At 32.9% G+C, this 21,308-nt stretch overlaps 5 protein-coding genes across 17 annotated transcripts; 4 read left to right on the forward strand and 1 right to left on the reverse strand.

The window, feature by feature from the left end:
- The first annotated feature begins 384 nt into the window (after positions 1-384).
- On the forward strand, positions 385-1,702 carry LOC117238540 (H/ACA ribonucleoprotein complex subunit 1). Of its 2 annotated transcripts, XM_033503539.1 has the most exons (4): positions 385-597; positions 706-836; positions 896-1,136; positions 1,214-1,702. In XM_033503539.1, exons 2-4 carry the CDS (start codon positions 724-726, stop codon positions 1,478-1,480), a joined length of 621 nt encoding a protein of 206 aa, XP_033359430.1. In that variant the 5' UTR covers positions 385-597; positions 706-723; the 3' UTR covers positions 1,481-1,702. The 2 variants fall into 2 exon arrangements, with proteins under 2 accessions (XP_033359430.1, XP_033359431.1); XM_033503540.1 differs by lacking the exon at positions 385-597 and having other exon boundaries at positions 693-836.
- LOC117238535 (la-related protein 7) lies at positions 1,618-4,148 on the reverse strand. Of its 5 annotated transcripts, none has more exons than XM_033503531.1 (6): positions 4,070-4,148; positions 3,580-3,895; positions 3,155-3,501; positions 2,187-3,086; positions 1,952-2,096; positions 1,618-1,891 (listed from the first exon to the last, which is right to left on the reverse strand). In XM_033503531.1, the coding sequence occupies exons 2-6, from the start codon at positions 3,827-3,829 to the stop codon at positions 1,740-1,742; spliced, it is 1,794 nt and encodes a 597-aa protein (XP_033359422.1). In that variant the 5' UTR covers positions 3,830-3,895; positions 4,070-4,148; the 3' UTR covers positions 1,618-1,739. The 5 variants fall into 5 exon arrangements, with proteins under 5 accessions (XP_033359422.1, XP_033359420.1, XP_033359419.1 ...); XM_033503529.1 differs by having other exon boundaries at positions 4,003-4,144; XM_033503528.1 differs by having other exon boundaries at positions 3,961-4,141.
- A 259-nt stretch (positions 4,149-4,407) lies between these two features.
- On the forward strand, positions 4,408-6,432 carry LOC117238537 (26S proteasome regulatory subunit 6B). The gene is made up of 6 exons (XM_033503535.1): positions 4,408-4,564; positions 4,764-4,856; positions 4,954-5,287; positions 5,363-5,566; positions 5,660-5,924; positions 5,999-6,432. The coding sequence occupies exons 1-6, from the start codon at positions 4,532-4,534 to the stop codon at positions 6,315-6,317; spliced, it is 1,248 nt and encodes a 415-aa protein (XP_033359426.1). The 5' UTR covers positions 4,408-4,531; the 3' UTR covers positions 6,318-6,432.
- Positions 6,433-6,692: 260 nt separating this feature from the next.
- Positions 6,693-8,497, forward strand: LOC117238539 (alpha- and gamma-adaptin-binding protein p34-like). 2 transcript variants are annotated; one of them, XM_033503537.1, is made up of 6 exons: positions 6,696-7,080; positions 7,215-7,384; positions 7,452-7,566; positions 7,633-7,788; positions 7,913-8,029; positions 8,092-8,497. In XM_033503537.1, the coding sequence occupies exons 1-6, from the start codon at positions 7,017-7,019 to the stop codon at positions 8,262-8,264; spliced, it is 795 nt and encodes a 264-aa protein (XP_033359428.1). In that variant the 5' UTR covers positions 6,696-7,016; the 3' UTR covers positions 8,265-8,497. The 2 variants fall into 2 exon arrangements, with proteins under 2 accessions (XP_033359429.1, XP_033359428.1); XM_033503538.1 differs by lacking the exon at positions 7,633-7,788 and having other exon boundaries at positions 6,693-7,080.
- A 624-nt stretch (positions 8,498-9,121) lies between these two features.
- Positions 9,122-21,171, forward strand: LOC117238533 (trichohyalin-like). Of its 7 annotated transcripts, none has more exons than XM_033503522.1 (18): positions 9,123-9,328; positions 10,060-10,195; positions 10,283-10,720; positions 10,816-10,896; positions 10,973-11,123; positions 11,211-11,678; positions 11,769-12,038; positions 12,103-12,317; positions 12,377-15,060; positions 15,135-16,458; positions 16,543-16,903; positions 16,985-17,380; positions 17,456-17,788; positions 17,946-18,096; positions 18,314-18,770; positions 18,861-19,482; positions 19,578-19,980; positions 20,105-21,171. In XM_033503522.1, the coding sequence occupies exons 3-18, from the start codon at positions 10,312-10,314 to the stop codon at positions 20,402-20,404; spliced, it is 8,625 nt and encodes a 2,874-aa protein (XP_033359413.1). In that variant the 5' UTR covers positions 9,123-9,328; positions 10,060-10,195; positions 10,283-10,311; the 3' UTR covers positions 20,405-21,171. The 7 variants fall into 7 exon arrangements, with proteins under 7 accessions (XP_033359418.1, XP_033359413.1, XP_033359414.1 ...); XM_033503523.1 differs by having other exon boundaries at positions 10,286-10,720; XM_033503521.1 differs by lacking the exon at positions 10,060-10,195.
- The last annotated feature ends 137 nt before the right edge of the window (positions 21,172-21,308 follow it).

The following is a 21,308-nucleotide window of genomic DNA, read 5'->3' on the forward strand; positions in this document are numbered from 1 at the left end:
AAAAAATTCTACCAAATGTCCAAATTGGAAAAATTGTGAATGTGAAATATTAAATAAAAAAAAAATGACAAATACATATATTATAGTAAAAAAAACTAAACATTTTGAATGTATATTGTGTATTTACTAATACTTATTTACAAAATGGCGATATAAACAGCAGATTACAGTATACATAAAAAAAATAGTATACAAGAAAGTTAAGTGTAATGAAAATTGATATCAAACTTGAATTTAAAAATACAAGATATGATAAAGTTACGTTAATTTTATAAACAAAATAGTCCACAATATTATTCTATTTATGTAATTAATACCTTAAACTCTTTTAAATCATTTCATTCAAGTACTATATGCCGTGTTAGATCACTACATGCTCATAACGCGCATGCGCAGACTGTAATCATAAGTGTAAACTGTAGCTCACGGAAGGAAATGCCGCTATTTTGTAATAACAGAGTGTAGTTACAGTTATATAAACATAGTGACAAAGTTAATTCTGATATGTTGTGCAGTTAATAACTTGAATCATAAAAAATATCGTATAACTGCATAGAGATAGAAATATTATCATTTTATTGACCATAATTTTTACAGGTTAGACACGTGGTTTTACTCTACATTCTTACTTCTGTGAAGTTATGTATTTTTCGTACATAACCTTATATGTATTTTTAAGTTAACAATAGAATGAATTATTTTCAGTATTTATAAAATAAAAAGATGTCATTCCGAGGTCGCGGTGGTGGCGGCGGATTTGGTAAAGGGGGAGGTCGTGGTGGAAGAGGTGGAGGAGGATTCCGAGGAGGCCGTGGTGGTGATAGAGGTGGAAGAGGGTAATTATTACATTTCATACTTTCTCACTTGATATATAATAATGATTCATATATTATAGATATGATCAAGGTCCACCAGAACAAGTGACTCCATTAGGGCATTTTACATGGACGGTTCAAGATGACTTAGTTGCTAAAGTAGATATAGAACAAGTACCCTTCTTTAATGCTCCAATTTATACAGAAAACAAACAACAAATTGGAAAAATAGATGAAATATTTGGCAACATTAGAGATTACTATGTGTCTATAAAATTATCCGAAAATATAAAGGCATCCAGTTTTCAAAAGGATGCACAGGTATATTTTGTTTTATATATATGAATCAAATTTAACAACTACTTTCCATTAATTATTACTACTGTATTCCATTACAGCTATTCATAGATCCAGCTAAGTTGTTACCTTTACAAAGGTTTTTGCCTAAACCTCCTGGTTCTGTACAAAAGAGAGGAGGTGGAGGTGGACGTGGAGCAAAAAGAGGTGGTGGAGGACATGGTGGTGGACGAGGTGGTGGCAGACCATCATTTGGACGTGGTGGAGGTTTTGGAAGAGGAGGTGGTGGCGGTGGTTTTAAAGGACGTGGAGGAGGAGGATTTGGACGTAATGATTCTAGCAGAAGTCGTGGAAGGGGAAGATGGTAGAAAATTAAAACTGCAGATGGATTTTTATATAAAGACATATTAAATGATAAAAATTTCTTAATTTCATTAAAGAGACTTAAATATAGGTAATTTTTAAAATACATAGCTGAAAGAATCATAATGAAAACAATATATGATTTATTTGTAACAATGCTGTTGGATATTATTTATCATTTCTGTTTTTATAAGTTCATGATATAAAACCACCTGTTTTATATATAATTGTTAAGTATATTTGACAGGAAAGAGTACTCTAAGTTTACACTTCATCGAATTTGATATGCTTCCCAAGTTCTTTTTCTGCCTTTTTTAGTAATTTATTCCTTCCTCTCTGTTTGATTTTTACTTTTTTACTCAATTTTTCTTCTCTGTCATGCAAGATTTTATCCCAATACATTTTTTCCTCTTCACCTACACAAGAGGACATAAATGAAATTACTTCCTACTAAAATATTTACAACGTTCTCTTACCTTCTAATATTCTCATATTTCTTTCCTCATCAGACTTTTGTATAAATGCTTGTGCAGCTTCACTTGTATCACATCTTACATAAGCAAAACAAGAACCATCTTCAACATCTATATATTTTACAGAACTATTATTTTTTAATTCCATCTGAAAATATTAAAATATATAAAAATTATATATATTTATTTATTTATTTTTTACTCGCATTATATCTTCATGTTCGACATATATATATACCTTTAAACTTTTTGGATCTGTACATGGTTTATCCATTTCAATTTTAACTATAACTCCTGATGTAAATGAGAAACGACATGCAGATATACTATTTTGTTTCCCCGTTTTGTCCTTCTCATCATTTTCTACCCTTTCAGGTTTATTTTTTTCATAATTCGACCACTGAGTCCATCTTGTTTTTCTTAAATGTTGTTTGAGTTGTTTCATCTTACTTCTCTGTAATTCTAAGTATTTATTCCTAAGACATTTCCAGTCCTTCTTAGCCATAACTTGTAATCCTATACTATAACTAAAATCTTCCAGTTTACTTTGCTTCTTCCGCTTTTTCCTTTTCTTTTTTTTTTCATTTGTATTTTCTTGTTCTTTATTATTTAGAATAGTACTGTCATCAATTACCATTTGTTCATTTTCATCACAATTATCTGATACTTGTTCTTCCTTTAAAGGCACATTCCTCTCACATTTATTTAATTTTCTTTGTGTACCTTCCAAAAAAGCATCACTTTGTTTTTCATTACTTGATTCCATTTCCCCACTGTGTAAATCACTGGGATTTTTAAGCTTTTTCTTTTTACTTTTTATCAGTTCACTGTCCATTTGCTCTTCTGTTTCTCCTGGTTCTGCAGATTCTGTATCTGAGTGTTTTCTTTTTTTTGCTTTCTTTTTATTGTTATTATCATAATTTTCTGAAGTATTATTGATGTTTGTGTGCATCTGCTGCTCATTACTTTTGTCTGTTTCAGTGTCTTCCAATTTTTCATTAGCAGCAGTATTTTCAGAACAGATACTTTTCTCATTTCCTAATGTCACATCTTTTTCTGCATTATCAAATGTAGTAATGCTTAAAAGTTTATCAGGAGCTGTATATGATGGTAAAACACAGCCTTTTTTTTCAAATGCCTAAAATATATTAATTCAATAGTATAAAGTAATTAAAAATTTTCCATTGTTATATATGTTCCTCTTACCTTTAAACAGTTTTTAGCACTTTCAATTGTATCAAACTCTACAAATGCAAATCCTTTTATCTTTTTATTATTTTTAAATCGTGGAATAGAAACATATACAACTTGACCATATTGAGAAAATATTGAACTCAGTGTTTCATGATCTGTATCTGGAGGTAAATTTTGTACGTAAACTGTACATTCATCAGTGTTTTCTTTTTGTGCTATTGGTGTTATACGTCGTACTTTCATACCATCTTCAGATAACGATAATATTGTAGATGCTTGTACACCTTTAGATATCCTGTTTATATCAGTAGTCAATTCTCTTATTTTATTAAATTTTAGAAAAACACTGAGGTCCACATCTGAAATATTCAAAGATAGAATTTTAAAATGTCAAATGACAATTAATAATGTCATAATGTTAACATTATAATTCTTACATGGATCTTCTTTAACTAAATTACTTAAAAATCTATCTTTACTTAGATTTGCATCACTAAAGTAAAATTCCATTTGTTTTAGTATCGCAGCGTGCAGTGCCTTTTTTCTAAGTCTGGGTTTCCCTCTAGAAATGCTTGTAACTTTATTAACTGTTTCTATACGCGAGTCTTCCACTGATTTTTGCACTTGCGGTACAGGAACTCTCTCTGAATCTAACTCCATATCAGACTGTTGTTCTTCCATCACCATTGTTATTTAAAAATTTGTATAACTGACGATGAACAACTACGTATAATTTCTCCTATTACCAAGTATCTGTAAAGAATAACGGAAATGTAAATTTCAAACTTAAGCAAATGTTTCGTACTTATTTCAGACACCTTATAAAACTAGAATGATGCTAAGAATATTCAATATCTTACAATACGTATATAGCACTTGAAAAAAATGAAATTTGTTACGCATACAATCCAAATTGTAAACGTTTACTGGTTGAGAAACCTTGTAAACATAAAGCCAAGCCTGAAATCACGCAAATTGCAGTCAGAATATCTGAGGAACTATATAGGATTATTTTAAAGATGCTAAAATGTTTAAAAATCACAAATTTATAGGGATTTTATTTTGTCATTTTAGGGACCTTTAAAACATTAATCGTCAGATATTACAATTATTTAGTTAAACAGAAATATATATTGCTGTAAAAAGTAGATTAACATATATGATTTAAAAACAATATTTAACGAATGTTTTATTATCTGTACCAATAAAATTCATAATATTTTAGACATATGTCTTTATTTGACTTCCTTTCTGTAGTCGATTAAGTAGTTAATGGTAGCCACTCCTGACATATATGTATAATCATTGAACTGAACTGTTCAAGAACCTCAAGTCATTCGTTGATTCGTATGTCGGGTGCAATTAATTAAAGAAATTCTATTTAAAACAATGGATGAAATGGGTATTATTCTGCCTGATAAGGTATATATATTTCTGTTCAGATTTTCTTCCAAAATTACAAAACAGACAAATGAACTTGTCAAGAGTTATTGTTGAACTTAAAATTATTCACTGTAACCTCAATTTGTATTCTATTTAATTGTTATGTATTGTTATTTATAATAAAAATTCCTCGTACTTTTGTTGTGACATAAGTAATATTTCTTTTGTTAAATTTTAGGATATTGGAGAGATGGATTGCAAACCTGTAAGTGGACACTATACTGGTGCTGGTGATGAACTAGATGTTGAAGATCTTTATACAAAGTACAAGGTAGGAAAATTTGATATTCTATTCCTCTATATACTTCTTTGCTTATGTATATATATTTAATTAATATATGAACATAATAATAATTTTATATTTATAGAAACTACAAAGAATGCTAGAATTTCTCGAGGTTCAAGAAGAATATATTAAAGATGAACAACGTAATTTGAAAAAAGAATATTTACATGCTCAAGAAGAAGTAAAGCGCATACAAAGTGTGCCTTTGGTTATTGGACAATTCTTAGAAGCTGTAGACCAAAACACTGGTATTGTAGGTTCTACTACAGGTTCTAATTATTATGTACGGATTTTATCTACAATTGATAGAGAACTGTTAAAGCCTTCTGCAAGTGTAGCTCTTCATAAACATAGCAATGCTTTAGTAGATGTTCTACCACCAGAAGCTGACTCAAGTATTTCAATGTTGCAAGCAGGTACTTTATTGTTATTGTTAGCAATTTAAAAAATTGTAGAAAGAATAGTGTTTCATGTACTATTTTATTTTATAGATGAAAAACCTGATATTCAATATAGTGACATTGGAGGCATGGACATGCAAAAACAAGAGATTAGAGAAGCAGTAGAACTACCTTTAACTCATTTTGAATTGTATAAACAAATTGGAATCGATCCACCAAGAGGTGTGTTAATGTATGGTCCCCCTGGATGTGGTAAAACTATGCTTGCAAAAGCTGTAGCTAGACATACTACTGGTATGTATCATTTTCAGTGTTATATATTTTAAGAACATTTGAATAAACAGTATACTTAACTTCTTCTAACTTAGTACAATTAATATTTTTTAGCTGCATTTATTCGCGTAGTAGGATCAGAATTCGTACAGAAATACTTAGGTGAAGGACCAAGGATGGTCAGAGATGTCTTCCGTCTAGCCAAAGAAAATTCGCCAGCTATAATTTTCGTTGATGAAATCGATGCTATAGCCACAAAAAGGTTCGACGCACAGACTGGTGCTGACCGTGAAGTTCAACGTATTCTTTTGGAACTGCTTAATCAGATGGATGGTTTTGATCAAACTACTAATGTTAAAGTTATTATGGCTACAAATAGGTACGATTTTGATCTTTATTGTGATCTTTACAAAAAGTAATTGATATAAATGCAATGATCCATCTTCTTTTTAGGGCCGATACATTAGATCCTGCATTGTTGCGTCCTGGCAGGTTAGATCGAAAAATCGAATTTCCTCTACCTGATCGTCGTCAAAAACGTTTGATTTTTTCGACAATTACGGCGAAAATGAATCTGAGCGAAGAAGTAGATCTTGAAGATTATGTAGCACGACCAGATAGAATTTCTGGTGCAGATATTAACGCAATTTGCCAAGAAGCAGGAATGCACGCAGTTCGTGAGAATCGATATATAGTCTTGGCGAAAGATTTCGAGAAGGGCTATAAAAATAATATTAAAAAGGATGAATCTGAACACGAATTCTATAAATAATTAGGGAGAAACCCTAATAGTAATACTATGCGCCATTTACATTTTATGATCACATATGTATTTGCAAATTTATGTATTGCTATAAATCCAATAATCAATATACGTTTATACAATTTTTGCCTTATCAGTTACACACATTATTAGTTATCTGTCTCAGTTCACGAATTTTCAGTTATTTAGAAATATATGAACACTAGTGGTATTGTAAGGAAGTTTATCGCGTGTAATTGATCTATTTAAAATTATGAAACAAATCATTTTTTAATATTAATTATTATTACTAAATTTATGAAATGTATTAAAGAAAATACTTATACTTTCGTTTTATCAAAATTTATCGAAATACTAAAATATATGAAATAAGTCAGAATTATTCTAGTTTCTTTAAAGGTCAAGTGATCACAAACGTCATTGTGATCGTCCATCACGAAATGTTATGACATGATACAACATCGATATGTAAAATAATTCAACTAATTCATTGTTCAAAGTATATAACAACAAAAATATCGCTGTATATCGAACGAAAGTGATTAATTTTATTTATTTAATATTACATTTTTATATCAATTAACGTAAAGATCGCAATCCTAACCTAACCGTCAGTTAGTAGTTAGTAGTTTAAAAAATATCTTTTAAATTTTTCAATATATCTTGAGATTATTGAACTTTAATAGTACGATAAAACTTTATTACGAAATGAATCTACCACGAATATTAATAATAAGCACCGAAAAAGGGAAAGCTAATGAAATTGCAGCGCGTAAGTTGAAACTTTAATATCTTTTTAATTTCGATATTAAAAATTTGGTAAATTAATTTTTTTTATATAAATGTTTGGATGAGTATTATTTGTTGCAATAATTTTTTATTTTTATATGTTATTTTATTTTATAGATATAGGTGGAGAAAAATTGTCTAACCAAGATCATTTTGAATATCATTTATGGGATATTCAAAACAAATATTACAAAACACAAGTGTTAATATGTGTAATAGAAAATCCTTCTGAAGATATTTCAATTGATAATGTAGAAGCATTAATTGTACATCATAATCCACAGGCAGTAAGATATTTAACTTCTAAACAGAATCTTTGACAGAACGAATGATCTTCAGCACTGATTTTCCTAGGAAGATGCAGATCAGAATTTAAAGAAATGGTCATCTCTAATTGATTCTTTGGCAGAAGCTGAGGTGCTACTGTTTTCTTGTAATTTTATAACAGACACCATAATTAGGAATGAAGGTATATACAAATAACAATTGTTATATTAACTTGAGGAACATTAGACATGTAATTAGTGTATTTCAGTGATAAAATGGTGTCTGCAAAACAGATTTGAGCTAATTGAATTAAATAGACCGGATGTAGGTGCTTCAGAAGCTGATTCAGAAAATAACAAATATGGTATTGAGAGGATTATTGAAGCTTTACATGCTCATATGTGGCCAAACATGATACTTAAAGGTTTCTAATAAAGACCTATATATACACTTAAACTAAATTGGCTAAGTTTAAAAAATATTGCTTCATAAGTGGAAATGCTTATTCACTAATTGTTTAAAATTTGTAACTTATTGTAACTTTACAGGAAAACCATTGGATGTAGGAGAACAAAATCCTGATATGGCTGAAGTTGAAGAACAGTTTGAAAACATTGAATTAAGTCAAGATTCTACAGAAACATTACCAATAGAGAACATGCTAGGTAAGTTGAAGAATAATTCATTATGAGATTTTTTTGCAGCTCCTATATACTATTTTTTTCAGATGGAATTATGGGTGAAGAGAATGTAGATTTTGGAGAATTGTTTAGTCAATTGAGAGCTATGAAAGAACATGCAGCATTGCTGCCAACTGATCAAAGACGAATAGCCGCTGAACAATTAGTTACTGCTTTTTGGAAAGCGATGGGTGGTGATCCATCAGAAATGGAAGATTAATATATGTATTAATTGTATAATGCACTTAAATTCATATTAGGAACGTGTATCTTTATCTTGACATCTTTTTGATATATTAATTTTTAAGGAGAGAACATGACGGTCATTACAATAGTTAATTGTGAAATATTTGAAGTCGTTTAAATAAAAATCAGATGTAACGTAACAATGTTAAATTATAATAAACATAAGTATAAAATCAAAAGATTTGATTAAAAGTATTGTTTGTAAAAGATTCTCTTTTACACATGAATATTTCCATTGAAACTTTGTATAATTTCATTATAGATACAATTAAATTAATTCAAATAATCATCGATCGAATCGAAATATATATACAGTAATGTTTCGCTAACTGACCACGGATCTGGACTGTATCTGGCCAATTATCAAGAGAAGTATTTTAAGACATTCCAAGTATTTCTTTTTGTCAATGAATGTGAGTGAGATATAGATACTTGATACATTTGTTTATTTTGTATGCGTAATATCAGTGAACTGTGGATATTTATACAAGTTTATATTTTTATGATTATAACTAAAAAAATAGAATTTGAATATAAATTTGTTTCACCATTTAAATATTGTAACGAGTAGTATTATATTTCTAGTATTTTATTTCGAATATTTTTATATATTGCGTGCATTATATAGGTTTTTGCATTTAAATTCTACTTAATACATAAAGATGCATAAATGTTCAAAGACCAGAACGTTGAAAGTTCACTTCCAAGAACTGGCGGGGGTAGAAATGGTCAATGAATCAAATTCCTGGTCAGTTAACGTGGCATTATTGTATTTAGTGGTTGTTCTTTGTTTATTCCTCAAACATTGGCATCCCTTGTTTCTCCCGAATTGGTGAGCGTTTATAGTTGCCGGCCTGCCGTTTGACTAAAATGTCTGACGCTTTTCTCGCAGTGGCTCCGTTTGATTTGGACGAACATAGGATAGTGAAATTAAAAATATTGGTAGAACAAAAAAATCAGGCGTGTAACATTGATAATATTTCATCATTTTTATCGTCAACAACATGTACCCATCGGTTACTTAGCACTCAGCATGAAGTAAGTTTTTGTAACAACCAACAAAACTATATCCAGTAATATTTAGTCCTCTATTAACATTTTTTTTCGAATTTCGATCTGTTTGACTGGATGGTGACAGTTTTGTAAAATTTTACTGAAAATAAGTGTGTTCATCATAACCTTATAAAGTATATTTAAAAATTGGATAGTCGAACCTATTTTACTTTACTTACGATTTTCTCTATAAAAACATACATCAATGATTTAAACCAGTCAATGTTTTAATGTTTTACCTGTCTGTCGAATCGGTTTCGTAATTGCTTTTTATTTTGTGAAGTATCAATTTAAAATTATTATTGATGATGATGTATATGGCGTAATTGTACTTGTAGTACTATTTAATAAGGTTCTTGTGGGGATATGTGTAAATGCTTGTATTTTTGTAAAATTTTGATTATATTTTATATCAAAGTGTGTTCTTTTTTTGTGAAACATATTATATGGAATGTTACAAAAAAGAGACCTAAGATAATTTTTGTATCTTTTGATCATTTATGTTGACCACATATTTTTTTAGTCTTCTGAATACTAGGTTACAAAGTGTTATAATCTTTTTTTTATAATACCTTGCTTATTAGATTTAAAAAAATGTTAATAATATTCTTATTTAAAAAACAAAAATACATAAAAGAATAAGTTATAATTGTTTCACGCAAGAGGATTATAATTTTTTGTACATAGATATGAATTATATATGTTTTATTTTATAGAATCTGATATATATATATTAAGCATGAAAAATAAAGTTTTTGTTGATGCTTGTAATACTAATTTAAAGAATAATCATATGCATGATAAAGTAAGGCATTGTCAATGACAAAAACAATGTAGCTGATCTCCTTGAAGGTAAATTTTCATACTTGTTTGTTTATTTCTGCAATAAATTAATTATGTTGTATTCTTTTTTTTATTGTGATATAATTTTATATATAGAAGAACCAGAAAATAAAAGTGTTAACACAATGTCACAATCAGAAGATGCTTATGCTCCAGAGGAACCAACACCAGACATTCCAATATCTTTACTTGATATACAAATGCCAGAAACACCAGATAGTACAAAAGGCCAAACTAGCGATGGAGACACACCTAGGTTGGAGAGTCCCAAGATGCTCAAGCCTGTGCTAGGAAAATTACAAGCTAAGAAGAGATTGATGGCATTTGCCAACAAATTTAATGTCCCACCAAAACTCCAAAATAAATCCAATCTACTTCAAGCACATTCTACCAAAGTTTCTAAATCTAAAAGTATGCCAAGTGATAATAGTAAATCTTCAAAAAATGATTCAAGCACAATTGTAAATGTTGACTCAGACTCTGTACAATTTCATAATCGTCATTCAAGTGGTAGTAAATCAAAAAAGAAAACAGGTAATGTTCAATAAGCTTAATTTATAGATCTTTTTATATTTAAAAAATGTATAATTTGTAACTAATTTCAATATGGAAACATTTCCATCATATAGAAGAAAAAATATTGGCTATTGAAGAGATTAGACGAGAAGAATCTAAAAGTAAAATGTTACTGGCCGAAGCTATGGCTGCAGGTACTTATAATATGAAATTTTAGATAAAACTTAATTATAACTATAACTATATTACACTAACTATATTATCTTACAGCTAGTTTAGAAGAGGAAAATTATGCAAATAGGAATGGACAAAATTTATTAGATAATGTAAAGATTTTGAGAGAAAGAAGTAGACAAGATGATGTTAATGTCGCTTATAAAAGTGCTTCAAAGTCTGCAATAGAAAATAAATATTCAGAGAGGTATAAAAATATTTATCGTTTTTGTATAATAAACAGTTAATTCTTGCATTTTTATATGTATAAGTAATGTGCCAAAACTATTTTAAGAAGGCGATATGGAAGAGAAGAACGAAGAGATAGCTCGAGTAAAGAGTCAAAAGATTATAATGGTAGCAAAGAACGATATTATAAAGTCTCGCGTGATAAAGAACAACGTAGAAAAGATAAAGATAAGAAAGATGATAAAGATAAGCGAGAGAGTAGTAATAAATACGAAGAGAACCGAGATAGGAAAGATGAAGAAAAAGATAAAAAGGATAATGATAAATGGGAAGATGTACGAGAAAAGAAAGGAATAAAAGAGAAGAAGGAGAGTCTTAAAGAAAAAAGAAGTGATTCACAGGAGAAACCTGAAATTAAAGATAGAAAAGAAAAGGAGAAAGATAAAGACAAAGGAAAGGAGAAAGACATAATGAATTTTTCTTCGTGGGTGGAGTTAAAAAAGTGTGGTATAATGATGGACGACATCATTGAGATTAAAAGACGTGATTACTCGGAACGATCAATAAAGAACAGGTTTGCTTGTGTCTCAAAATATTTACATTATTTTTTATATCTTTTTTATATATTATGTAGATATTTGGCATATATATATATATATTACAGAACAGCCGAGGATTATTTACGTCACTTTGAGCAAATGTTAATGATAAACGATTGTCGTTTGAAACGTTACGCTTTTATTGCCGAAGGACTGGAAGGTCCTAAAGAGTACCCTCCTGAATCAGTAAGAGCAACTAAACGAGGAAGGCCTCAATTATTTTATTCTGAAAATCCTCGTATGTCGCTTTTCATCAATCATCAGCAAATTCTTCAAGCAGTTACTGCCGATCATCGTGATAAAATGCGGAATATATGCGAGACAGACTTTATACGGTATACTAAAATGTCTTTTGTCTCACTAATTTTCCTTTACCCATTCAGATCTTAACAATTCTAGAAACGATACGGAAGCAGCGGAAAAATCTCAATGTACACGTAACTGGTATCCAAAGACAGGCATATGTAAATCTGAAGGAAATGACAAGTGGCATGTACCAATTAATGTACAACTGCCTAGGTCAAAATGGGATAGTGAAGATGAAGACAGATTATCCGACACTGAAAAGGAACAAAGAAATGTAGTGAAATCGAGCGGCATGACTTCGAAGCAAGGTAAATATTTTGTTTACTTTATTTATATATTAGAAAAGTTTGTATAAAATTTATTTTAGAACCTGAGGAATTTTCTCCACGGTTAAGTACGATAGAAGAAGACATTAATAAAGACCAGAAAATGATCAACGAAGATGAGGCTTCTAGTGTTAAAAAAATAGACGACAATAGACAATCAACATCTCCTTTGTTACAATCTGCAGGCAACGAAAAATTAGCATCGGAGTATGAACAGTTCATGAAAATGGTTTGCAGTGATATTCCAATGTCGAAAGAATTCTCCCCAAAACCGAACAAAGCTTCTGCCTCGACGTTAAGCTATCATGAATTTAATATAGAAACTAATTTGCCGAATGACAATAATTTTTCGTTTGTAGAGCATAGTATATCCGGAAAGTCGGATAAAAGTAATTCAAGTAAAATTGAGGAAAAATTCAAATCCAATGAAAGCCGACAGAACTTGGAAAATATTTCGAAGATCGAGGACGATCAGATACCATCAAGCAGTTCTCATATTCAGGTTCAAAAACGCGTAAGAGTAGAGAGTAAAAATATACATGATAAAAGTGAATCGGAAGATTCTAAATCAATACCCAGCGATTGGGAAAACGTTCGAATTAAAGTAGAACGTATGAGCGACGAAAATTCTGATTCTAAAGAAACAAGAAAGAAAAAAAGACGAAAGAAAGTGACTTCTAGCAGTAGTGAATCATCCAGTTCGTCGAGTTCTTCCGACTCTGAGGAAGAAGTAAAAAGAAGGAAAAGAAAAGGAAAAATATCGAACGATTCGGACTCATTATCGGATTCAGATAGCAGCGATAGTAGTAGTAGCAGCAGTGATTCTTCTAGTTCCGATGATAAACGGAAGAAAAGAAAGAAGAAGAAACGAAAAGCTGAAAAAAGAAAGAAAAAAGCGAAACGAATTGCAAAGACAAAGAAGAAGAGAAGAAGGAAAGTCAGTTCGGATTCAAGTAGTAGCGATTCGTCTGAAGATAGGAGGAAAAAAAGGGTAGCGACTAGAAAGTCTAAGCAGAAGAAAGAATATAACGATAAACAAGATAACAGAGAAGATATAATAAAGACGATACAAAAGTCGCCTTTGGAATCTTCTTCATTAGAAAATGCGAAATTGGTACGTTCTCAAGTTCCATTAAAGAAAATTAAAGAGGAAGTAAAAGTCGAAAATAGGAAAAGATCCTCAGATAAACACGACGTTTGGAACAAGGATCAGGAATTGGTCAGAAAGGTGATTTCCGATAGCGACATCCACAATAAAACCCACAAAGATGAAGAAAAAAGAAACAAAGTCGAAGAGCGATACTTGGAAGAGTGGGAAATGGATTCCGTGATCATGCCGCAGAAAGGAGAAAAACTGTCAAAGAGTAATGTTGAAAAAGTAGAAAATACTGATATACAAAACATTCGAAAAATAGAAAGGAAGGAGGAACGATGCAAGAAAGATGACAAGAATAAAAATGACGAACGTTTGGAAGAAAAATGTTCAAGCATAAGCAAGGAGATCATCCCAGGGAGTTTAAAGATAGAAGAAGATGTAGATGGAAAGAAAAAGAGGAAAAGAGATAAAGAGAAAAAGGACAGCAGTGAATTTTTAGCTGACTGGAAGAAGGAGAGTGAGCGTATATCTCAGCAAATAATGCAAGACGAAATAAAGCTTTCTAAAAAGTTAGACAAACAAAAAAGAGATAAATGGGGAGAGACTGAATTTGATACTCTGAATGTCCCATCGTTAACACAACTTGAAAAGGAAGTAAATAAGAGACAATTACTAGCGGACGAATGGGAAGTTGACAGCTTAGAAGCTGTGTCTGATTTAATGATTAATAAAAAGAAAACCTCTCGTATTTCAAAGAAATTAGAAAAAGAGGTTCGATATGATAAGAAAACAGATACATATATCGCTATAGAAAAGGAAACTGTAAAGGAATGTAAAAAGAGGCAAGATAGATTGTCTGCAATGAGAATTTGGGAAGAAGAACAAGAAGAAGGAGAGAAAGAAGCTTTGATGCTCCTGGAACAGAAGAGTAAGAGGAAGAGAGATGATTGGGACATTGAAGAAGAATCATTCTTACGAGAAAAAAGTGACAGAAAAGAAAACGTAGAAGACAGCATTACTATAATTGAGAGCATCCATAAGGAGGTAAATGCAGTCAGTAAAAATGTGGATGCATCTATGAAGCATGATGTTGTTACTAGCAAAAAGAGCAAGAAAAGTCGTTGGGATATGGAATCACAGTCTGAAGAAAAAATAAAGCTTAAAGCTCCTGTTATGTGGGAGGAAGAGTGTGCAGAATGGACGAAAGTGAATAAATTCGACCACGATATTGAGAGAGTATCTTTGGAATGCCGTGACCCGATATTAGCTAAAACGAAGATAAAAGACGAGGACGTTTGTATGGTTGAACAGCAGTTGAGAAAGTCTACATCTAAGAATTCAACAAGTGCAGATATTATCGATTTGTTTCCTAGAAAATGTCAGGATATAGATTTGTTAGAATCATCCTGGACTCCGGAAGAACATACTAGATGTAAGTCGCGAATAAGAAGTTTGGGCAACAGTTCACAGGAGAATGTGCTCTTTGATAAGACCAAGGAATTGACGCCTTCGAAAGAACAATGTACTGCAGGACAATTAAAGGATATCTTTGAGATAGATGTGAAATTAACGAAAAAAAATACAGAATTATATAGTCCCAGTTCTCCAGCTGGATCCCAGAAGTCTGAAGTATGTTTATATATAAGATACATTTTTTAAGTCTATATTAATTAAGTATATTAATTATTTGTTTCTTCTTTTAGGATATGGAAATTTTTAAGGATAATCAGGTAAATCTGAAGGAGAGTCTCCTACACGATAAACTAAAGAATGAAATTCTGGTTATGTCTGATGATGAATCAGTTCCCAATATACCTCTTCAAATAAAGTATCGCGATGGTAAATATGCAAAAGCTGCAGTGATGAAGGAAGAATTTGAAGAAATTTTAGGAGTGCAGAAGATAGAGGATCAGACTCTTCGAAAGAAATTCGATGTGAAAGTATCTGAAAGTTCGTCTGAATTTCCAATCAACGAACCATACCCAGACATGAACTATAAATCATTACGAATGGACATATTCGCAGGGTATGAATCTGATGAATCACATGGAAAATTAAGCAACAAGAGTTCTGAGGCAATATCTTCATCTGCCAGCGCAAAAGGAACAGAGGAGACTAATGAAGGAAAAGCAGCACTCAAGTTGATTCCTAAACAACTGTTAGTCCGACGAAACAATGAACGCGTGAAGACAAAAATGATTTCAGACGATCCCATGCAACACGCTGCGGCTCTATTGACCATTCAGAAGAAACTTCGAGAGTCGCACTCTGTGAAAAACGATATAAAAAACACATATTGCGAAGAACCTAATGAATTTAGGATCGAGTGTGAAAAGACATCCAATATACATGCACCTGTTGCTGAAGTTATTCCTACGGAACAGACTACTATTACGGATGTTAAGGTGGACTCGAAAGACTTGTCGATAACAGTAAAAACCTCGATTACCACAAAATCGGAATCACCAGGGGCGGTGAAGCTCGATTTCAATGAGTACAGGTCTGGGAACAAAGGAACTAAGTTGGAAGAACTTAAAAAGTCTAGACCACGTAATAGTAAAGATATTAGTGACGCGGAATGTCAAGTAAGATCACCGGGCAGAGAGCAGAAAAAGAAAAGTCCTAGTAGAAAGGGGAATAGGGAAGATAAACGAATTAGTGATCGTAGCAAAGAAAGAAGAGATAAGAAATTTGATGATAGAGAAAGAGTAGATAGGAGAGATAGTAGGAGTTCGAAACAGGAGTACAATGAATGTAGAAGGAGGTTCAGTCCTTCTACTAGTCGCAATAAAAAACGTACTTCCTGGGAACGGGAAGGAAGTCGTAGCGAAAGCCATAGCCGCAGTTGGAGTAGAAGTAGAAGCAAAAGTCCAAAGAGAAAGGAAGAGTCGTTTGCAGGCTTTTCTAGTAAAGAAAAACGATCAAATAGAATCGATGAGGATAGATCCAGTAGAGCAAGAATAGATGATAGAAGAGAAAGATCTATAAGAGGTTCTCCTAGATCTAACACTACCCCACATAATAAAGGTAATGTTTTTTTCTTTCTTTAATATTTTTCCTTTTTTTACCTTCAATTTTTTATGATTTAGTATTATTGGTAATTGTCTACAGATTATTTTAAAAAACATGGACCTATTAAAGGAGATCGAGATGACTGGAATAGAAAGAAGTACGACTGTATGGAAAGAGAAAAGGAAGGTAGGTCGTACGAACCAATGGAAGTACTAAGAGAGAGAAACGTGGATATTGATAGACATAGAGAGAGTAGATTTCGCGGAGATGAAGCAGATCGGTCACTATGGCCGTACGAAGCAGAGAACATGCTTCGGGATGGAAATGAGTCCTTAGATTCCTATCCCAATAGTCAAGATTTAGATCTTGATTATGAAGAGAAAACGTACTACAGGGATGACAGTATTGAGAGGGATATCATGGAAGGTCCTTTTCGTCCTTCATCAAAATTCAAGCATAGGTAGCATTAATATTAACATTATTAATAAAAGTAGTATTGACGTTAACAATGCGCACTAAACGAATTATATTATTTCAAAAGAAAAAGTAGGCTCAGTACAAGAAGAGACAGACAATGGGAAAAGGAAAGAGAACCTTTGGATCTAGATAGACATGGACACGTTCGAAGAACGGATAAATTACCTCCACCTAGAGGTCGTTCTCCATTACGGTCGCGAAGATCACCACGTAGATCATCACACGACCTCTTTAGACGTGAATCTAGATCGCGATCGAAATCATGGTCAAGATCAAGATCACGATCTAGGTCAAGATCTAGATCCAGATCGCGATCTCGATCAACATCCAGGTCCCGGTCGATGATGCATTCAAGATCGAGATCTAGATCAGGATCTCGATCAAGAACTAGGTCTACCTCGGGGTCCAGAATGAGAAGTCCGGATCATTTACGAATGACAGAACGATTACGATCTTCCAGGTGAATTTCTAAAAATAATTTATAGTAATTAGTTATTGTCGGATTGTTGGTAAGTTTATCTTACTATCGATTCAGATCACCTTCCATGGGACGAGGTAGAGTGAGCGAAAGTTCAAGGGAAAGGAAGGATGAACACGATAATATGAAACTATTAGATAGCTGCACCGAAAGAGGTAGACGAATAGAAACGATCGTGCAGTCCGTATCCGGACTACCTAGGGACTCGACTGTGTTAGACTCGGAAATGCACATTGGTGACAATATGGAGACAGTTGCAACAAGTTTCCAATATTCGGCTGAAAACGAAGTTGGAAACGAATATTACTATACAGAGAATAACTTGACTTATCCACCGTGCATTGATGACTCAACGGCGAGTTCTCCGAAACGCCTATCCCTCGACGATAGGTAATACCTATAGAAATCGTGTTCGGAATCCCAACCCCACCTACCCTTCCTTTCCACTGTTTCCTGAACCATTATAGATTGACTGATCCCACTATTTATAAATATTTATATTTTATGTAATATTATGTACATATTTAGATCTTTTGGTTAATTTTAGGCTAGAACTTGAACTGGGAATTAAGAAGCAACAGGATGGAGCAGGAATATCAAATGATTACGGAGAAAACTTTAATTCGAATGTATGTTATCCATCACCACCTGGACAACAGCAGCAAATGTTATACCGTCAACAACCTACTGTTTTACAAGTATGTGACTTTTAAATTAATCAATGACAATGATAATCTTTAGCTTAACAAGTTTTACAGGTTATGTTTGTCTTCTTCAGTATTATAATTGGTATAATATTGCTTCATTTTCATTTCTTTATATTTTTGGCTCATTTATTTTTCCTTTTATTTAATGATATTGTAAAGATGTTAAAAAGGAATAAGTAGTGTATTTTAACGTAAATGTATCAAACAGGTGGGCAATGTGTTGCAAGTAGTACCTGCAGATTTCAATGGTGTCCCAGCAACACACAGAGAGCCGACCAACTCCTCCTCAGCACCAATTGTACGAGGTTCCAGTCAAGTAGTTCGCGTAGGTAATGTTCTTCAGGTTGTGCCGACGTCCTTGGATTGGAGCGGTGGACAGCCTTCTTCAGTTGATCAATCAGGAGGGATGATGTATTCCACGACAGTCCCTCAATCTTCTCCGGTTCCCTCAGTACCTATATCTGTACCTGTTCCAGTTCCTGTCCCCATGCCTGTACCGGCCGTTCCATCCGCTATGAACTCATCGACACCAGTTTCCACTTTGTCCCCAGTTTCATTGCCTCTTTCCGTTCCCGTTCCCGTTCCTGTTCCTGTCCCTGGCCCTGCTCCTGTGCCACTTCCTGTGACGCAAACGACGTTCCCCAGAGCAGAAGTGACACCGCAGAGTAAATATATGAGAATTTACTTTTTCAAATTTTTTATTACAAACGTCATTAAATAATGTAAATAATTATTTAAATGATTAAAATTTGTAGAAGTACCTGTTCTGCCGGTTTATAATTACGAAGTTATCTTGGAGACTCGTAGAAAAGAACAAGAGGAGCGTAAGCGACTGCGTGAGATTAGGAGAAAGGAAAAAGAACGTAGGCGAATCGAACGAATTAATCGTCGCGCTCTTCAATTGTTAGAGAAGAGTAACATGCGTCAGTCAGAAAACGCAAATCAGCAGAAGAATTCAAACCTGGATCCATCTGTTTTAAAAGCTCTTCGGGAAAGTGAAGAGCAAGGCGATGCAGAGGAACAACAAACTTCCTCTACTATTTTTGAGAAGGAGGAAGAAATGCCGGTAGTCGCATCTTCTGCTTCCACAGAAGAAGAGGAGGTACCTGTTGAGGAGGACGAGGAAGAAGAGGAAGAGGAGGAGGCTGAGGTGGAATATGACGAAGAAGAAGAAGAAGAGGCGGATGACGACGAAGAGGAAGAAGAAGAGGACGATGAAAAGTCACGGTTAAATAAATTGAAAAGCGAAATCGATGAAACTACAACGGTAACAGCGATAGATGAAACAACTAAGGTCCAAATCGAAACAGAATCTAAAGGATGGCCGGAGTTACCCCCGCCGCCTTTGAAAGGAATTTTAGTCGCATCAGGTTTCAGGTATACAGTTGTTCATATCTCTATTTGACAAGGTAAACAACACAGTTTACTTCATTTTTCAAGTATAAATGTACATAAATCTAAATATATTTTAGAAGGACCTCGGTACCTAATGGCAATTTGGATGACCTTTCTACTCCTGAAAATGATAACGGAAACAACACGGACAAAGAGGATATAGAAATAGATAAAAATGAGTCCAGCAAAGACGAAGCTGGTGAGAACAAGTTAAGCAAATTGAAAAATCAAATGAAGAAAACTAAATTAGCGAAATTAGGAAAACGGAAACAGAGGAGTAAAAAATCTGTCCAATTCGCGGATGGAATCAAACCTGGAGAAGGTACTAGTCCCAGTGGCGGTGAAGGGGATATGCCTTCCCCTCCACCACCCACTACTGTCACTCGAGGTGGAATTCGTGACGTTCGAAGGTCCAGTTCTAGAAAGAGTAGAAAACAAGAGAAAAGAACACGACCTCCAAAAGCAAAGAAAAAAGTGAAGGTTAGCCATTTCTTAGCTTATAAATTTAATTTCTTTGTTATCTATAAGAGACGAAGAAAGAATTAAACCGTGAGCTTTTCATTCTAATGTAACAAATCAACGTTTCTTTAATTGTGTTTATTAGGTGAAAATCATAAAACTGAAGAAGCCCCGTGTCACTCCATTAACGGCGATGATGATGAATGATTCGGACGAATTAGATGATCGTTCTCCGCCACCGCCACCTCCAGGGTCTCCTCCACCGCCGCATCTTTGGCCAAGTTATCTTTCCGCTTACAACGCTAACAACCGTACTAGTGAAGCTCAAACAACAGCTGCTGCAATTTCGAACAATGTTCAAGCTCCTCCACCACCTACACCGCTGCCTCTCTTAGTTCCTCCTCCTCCTTTGAATTACACGATACAACCTTGCAGCAAGGCGTAAGGCTTTTATGTATTTTAGATAACATTATTCTATGCTAAAGTGTAACAATCGTAGGTGTTAAACTTGTAAAGTGAACGTTATATGAACTCTTACTTCCCAGTGAAGTCACAAAGAATGAGAAAGAGAAGAATGTGCGTGGCCTTGATATAAAGGCTTTGTGAAATCGTTGAAATTTTGCACAGGACTTAGACGCAAAAAATAATGTATTATTATTAGTAACAAATTCATCAACAGTTTGTTTTTTGTAAATAGCTTCATTTTTCGTGACACAATTATTAGTCGCTCTCGAAATGAAAAGAATTCGCGTACGACTAGTGTTCCATTGCGTCCACGTCCCTGCAACGCGTTGCGTTTATATATTTTTCGATACGAAGAAAGAAATAGTCGAGGAAAAAAGAAGAGTGAGATACAGTGGAAAATTGTAACACATGAGACAAGTACAATTTATCCGAAACACTTTAAAGATCAATTGTTAACAACAATTATATTATTGAAGATGTAAGGTAACATAAGATATGAATTTATCATTGTATATTTTATTTCTATAGTGTATCGGTTATTTTTGATTTAGGCATAATTTTAACAAAAAAAGGGGTCTTGTGCAGTTTCTTCTTTCTTTTTTGAGTTAAGTACTTTTAATTATTCGAGCTCATTTTATTAATGAGATAATGAAATTTGTACATATATACGCGAGGAAATAGATGTAATTAGACCAAATTTCATATTAACCGACGAATAAGGCAAATAAACAAGAAAATTAAGCTGAACTTGGTTAACTATTCTCTCTGAATTTCTAACATTTATTGTACATATCTCGGTAGATCATTGTTTAGCGTGCGAAGATCGTAATTTCTTTTTATGCTGTAAACAAATCTTTCCCTTTTTGGATTAAATGATGTTTCTC

The sequence above is a fragment of the Bombus vosnesenskii genome, unplaced genomic scaffold, assembly GCF_011952255.1.
Source record: "Bombus vosnesenskii isolate JDL3184/JDL3185 unplaced genomic scaffold, Bvos_JDL3184-5_v1.1 scf7180000013527, whole genome shotgun sequence".
NCBI classification, from domain to species: domain Eukaryota; kingdom Metazoa; phylum Arthropoda; class Insecta; order Hymenoptera; family Apidae; genus Bombus; species Bombus vosnesenskii.

Bases quoted from the DNA above. Each gene is read 5' to 3' on its own strand.
- LOC117238540 (XM_033503539.1), top strand. From the start codon at position 724: ATGTCATTCCGAGGTCGCGGTGGTGGCGGCGGATTTGGTAAAGGGGGA. The intron at 837-895 runs GTAATTATTACA...CATATATTATAG, and splicing joins GGTGATAGAGGTGGAAGAGG to ATATGATCAAGGTCCACCAG. The intron at 1,137-1,213 runs GTATATTTTGTT...ATTCCATTACAG, and splicing joins GTTTTCAAAAGGATGCACAG to CTATTCATAGATCCAGCTAA.
- LOC117238535 (XM_033503531.1), bottom strand. From the start codon at position 3,829: ATGGTGATGGAAGAACAACAGTCTGATATGGAGTTAGATTCAGAGAGA. The intron at 3,502-3,579 runs GTAAGAATTATA...TGAATATTTCAG, and splicing joins TTTAGTTAAAGAAGATCCAT to ATGTGGACCTCAGTGTTTTT. The intron at 2,097-2,186 runs GTATATATATAT...TAATATTTTCAG, and splicing joins CAGATCCAAAAAGTTTAAAG to ATGGAATTAAAAAATAATAG.
- LOC117238537 (XM_033503535.1), top strand. From the start codon at position 4,532: ATGGATGAAATGGGTATTATTCTGCCTGATAAG. The intron at 4,565-4,763 runs GTATATATATTT...GTTAAATTTTAG, and splicing joins GTATTATTCTGCCTGATAAG to GATATTGGAGAGATGGATTG. The intron at 5,567-5,659 runs GTATGTATCATT...AATATTTTTTAG, and splicing joins TGTAGCTAGACATACTACTG to CTGCATTTATTCGCGTAGTA.
- LOC117238539 (XM_033503537.1), top strand. From the start codon at position 7,017: ATGAATCTACCACGAATATTAATAATAAGCACCGAAAAAGGGAAAGCT. The intron at 7,789-7,912 runs GTTTCTAATAAA...GTAACTTTACAG, and splicing joins GCCAAACATGATACTTAAAG to GAAAACCATTGGATGTAGGA. The intron at 8,030-8,091 runs GTAAGTTGAAGA...TATTTTTTTCAG, and splicing joins ACCAATAGAGAACATGCTAG to ATGGAATTATGGGTGAAGAG.
- LOC117238533 (XM_033503522.1), top strand. From the start codon at position 10,312: ATGTCACAATCAGAAGATGCTTATGCTCCAGAGGAACCAACACCAGAC. The intron at 12,039-12,102 runs GTATACTAAAAT...TAACAATTCTAG, and splicing joins TGCGAGACAGACTTTATACG to AAACGATACGGAAGCAGCGG. The intron at 16,459-16,542 runs GTAATGTTTTTT...AATTGTCTACAG, and splicing joins CACTACCCCACATAATAAAG to ATTATTTTAAAAAACATGGA.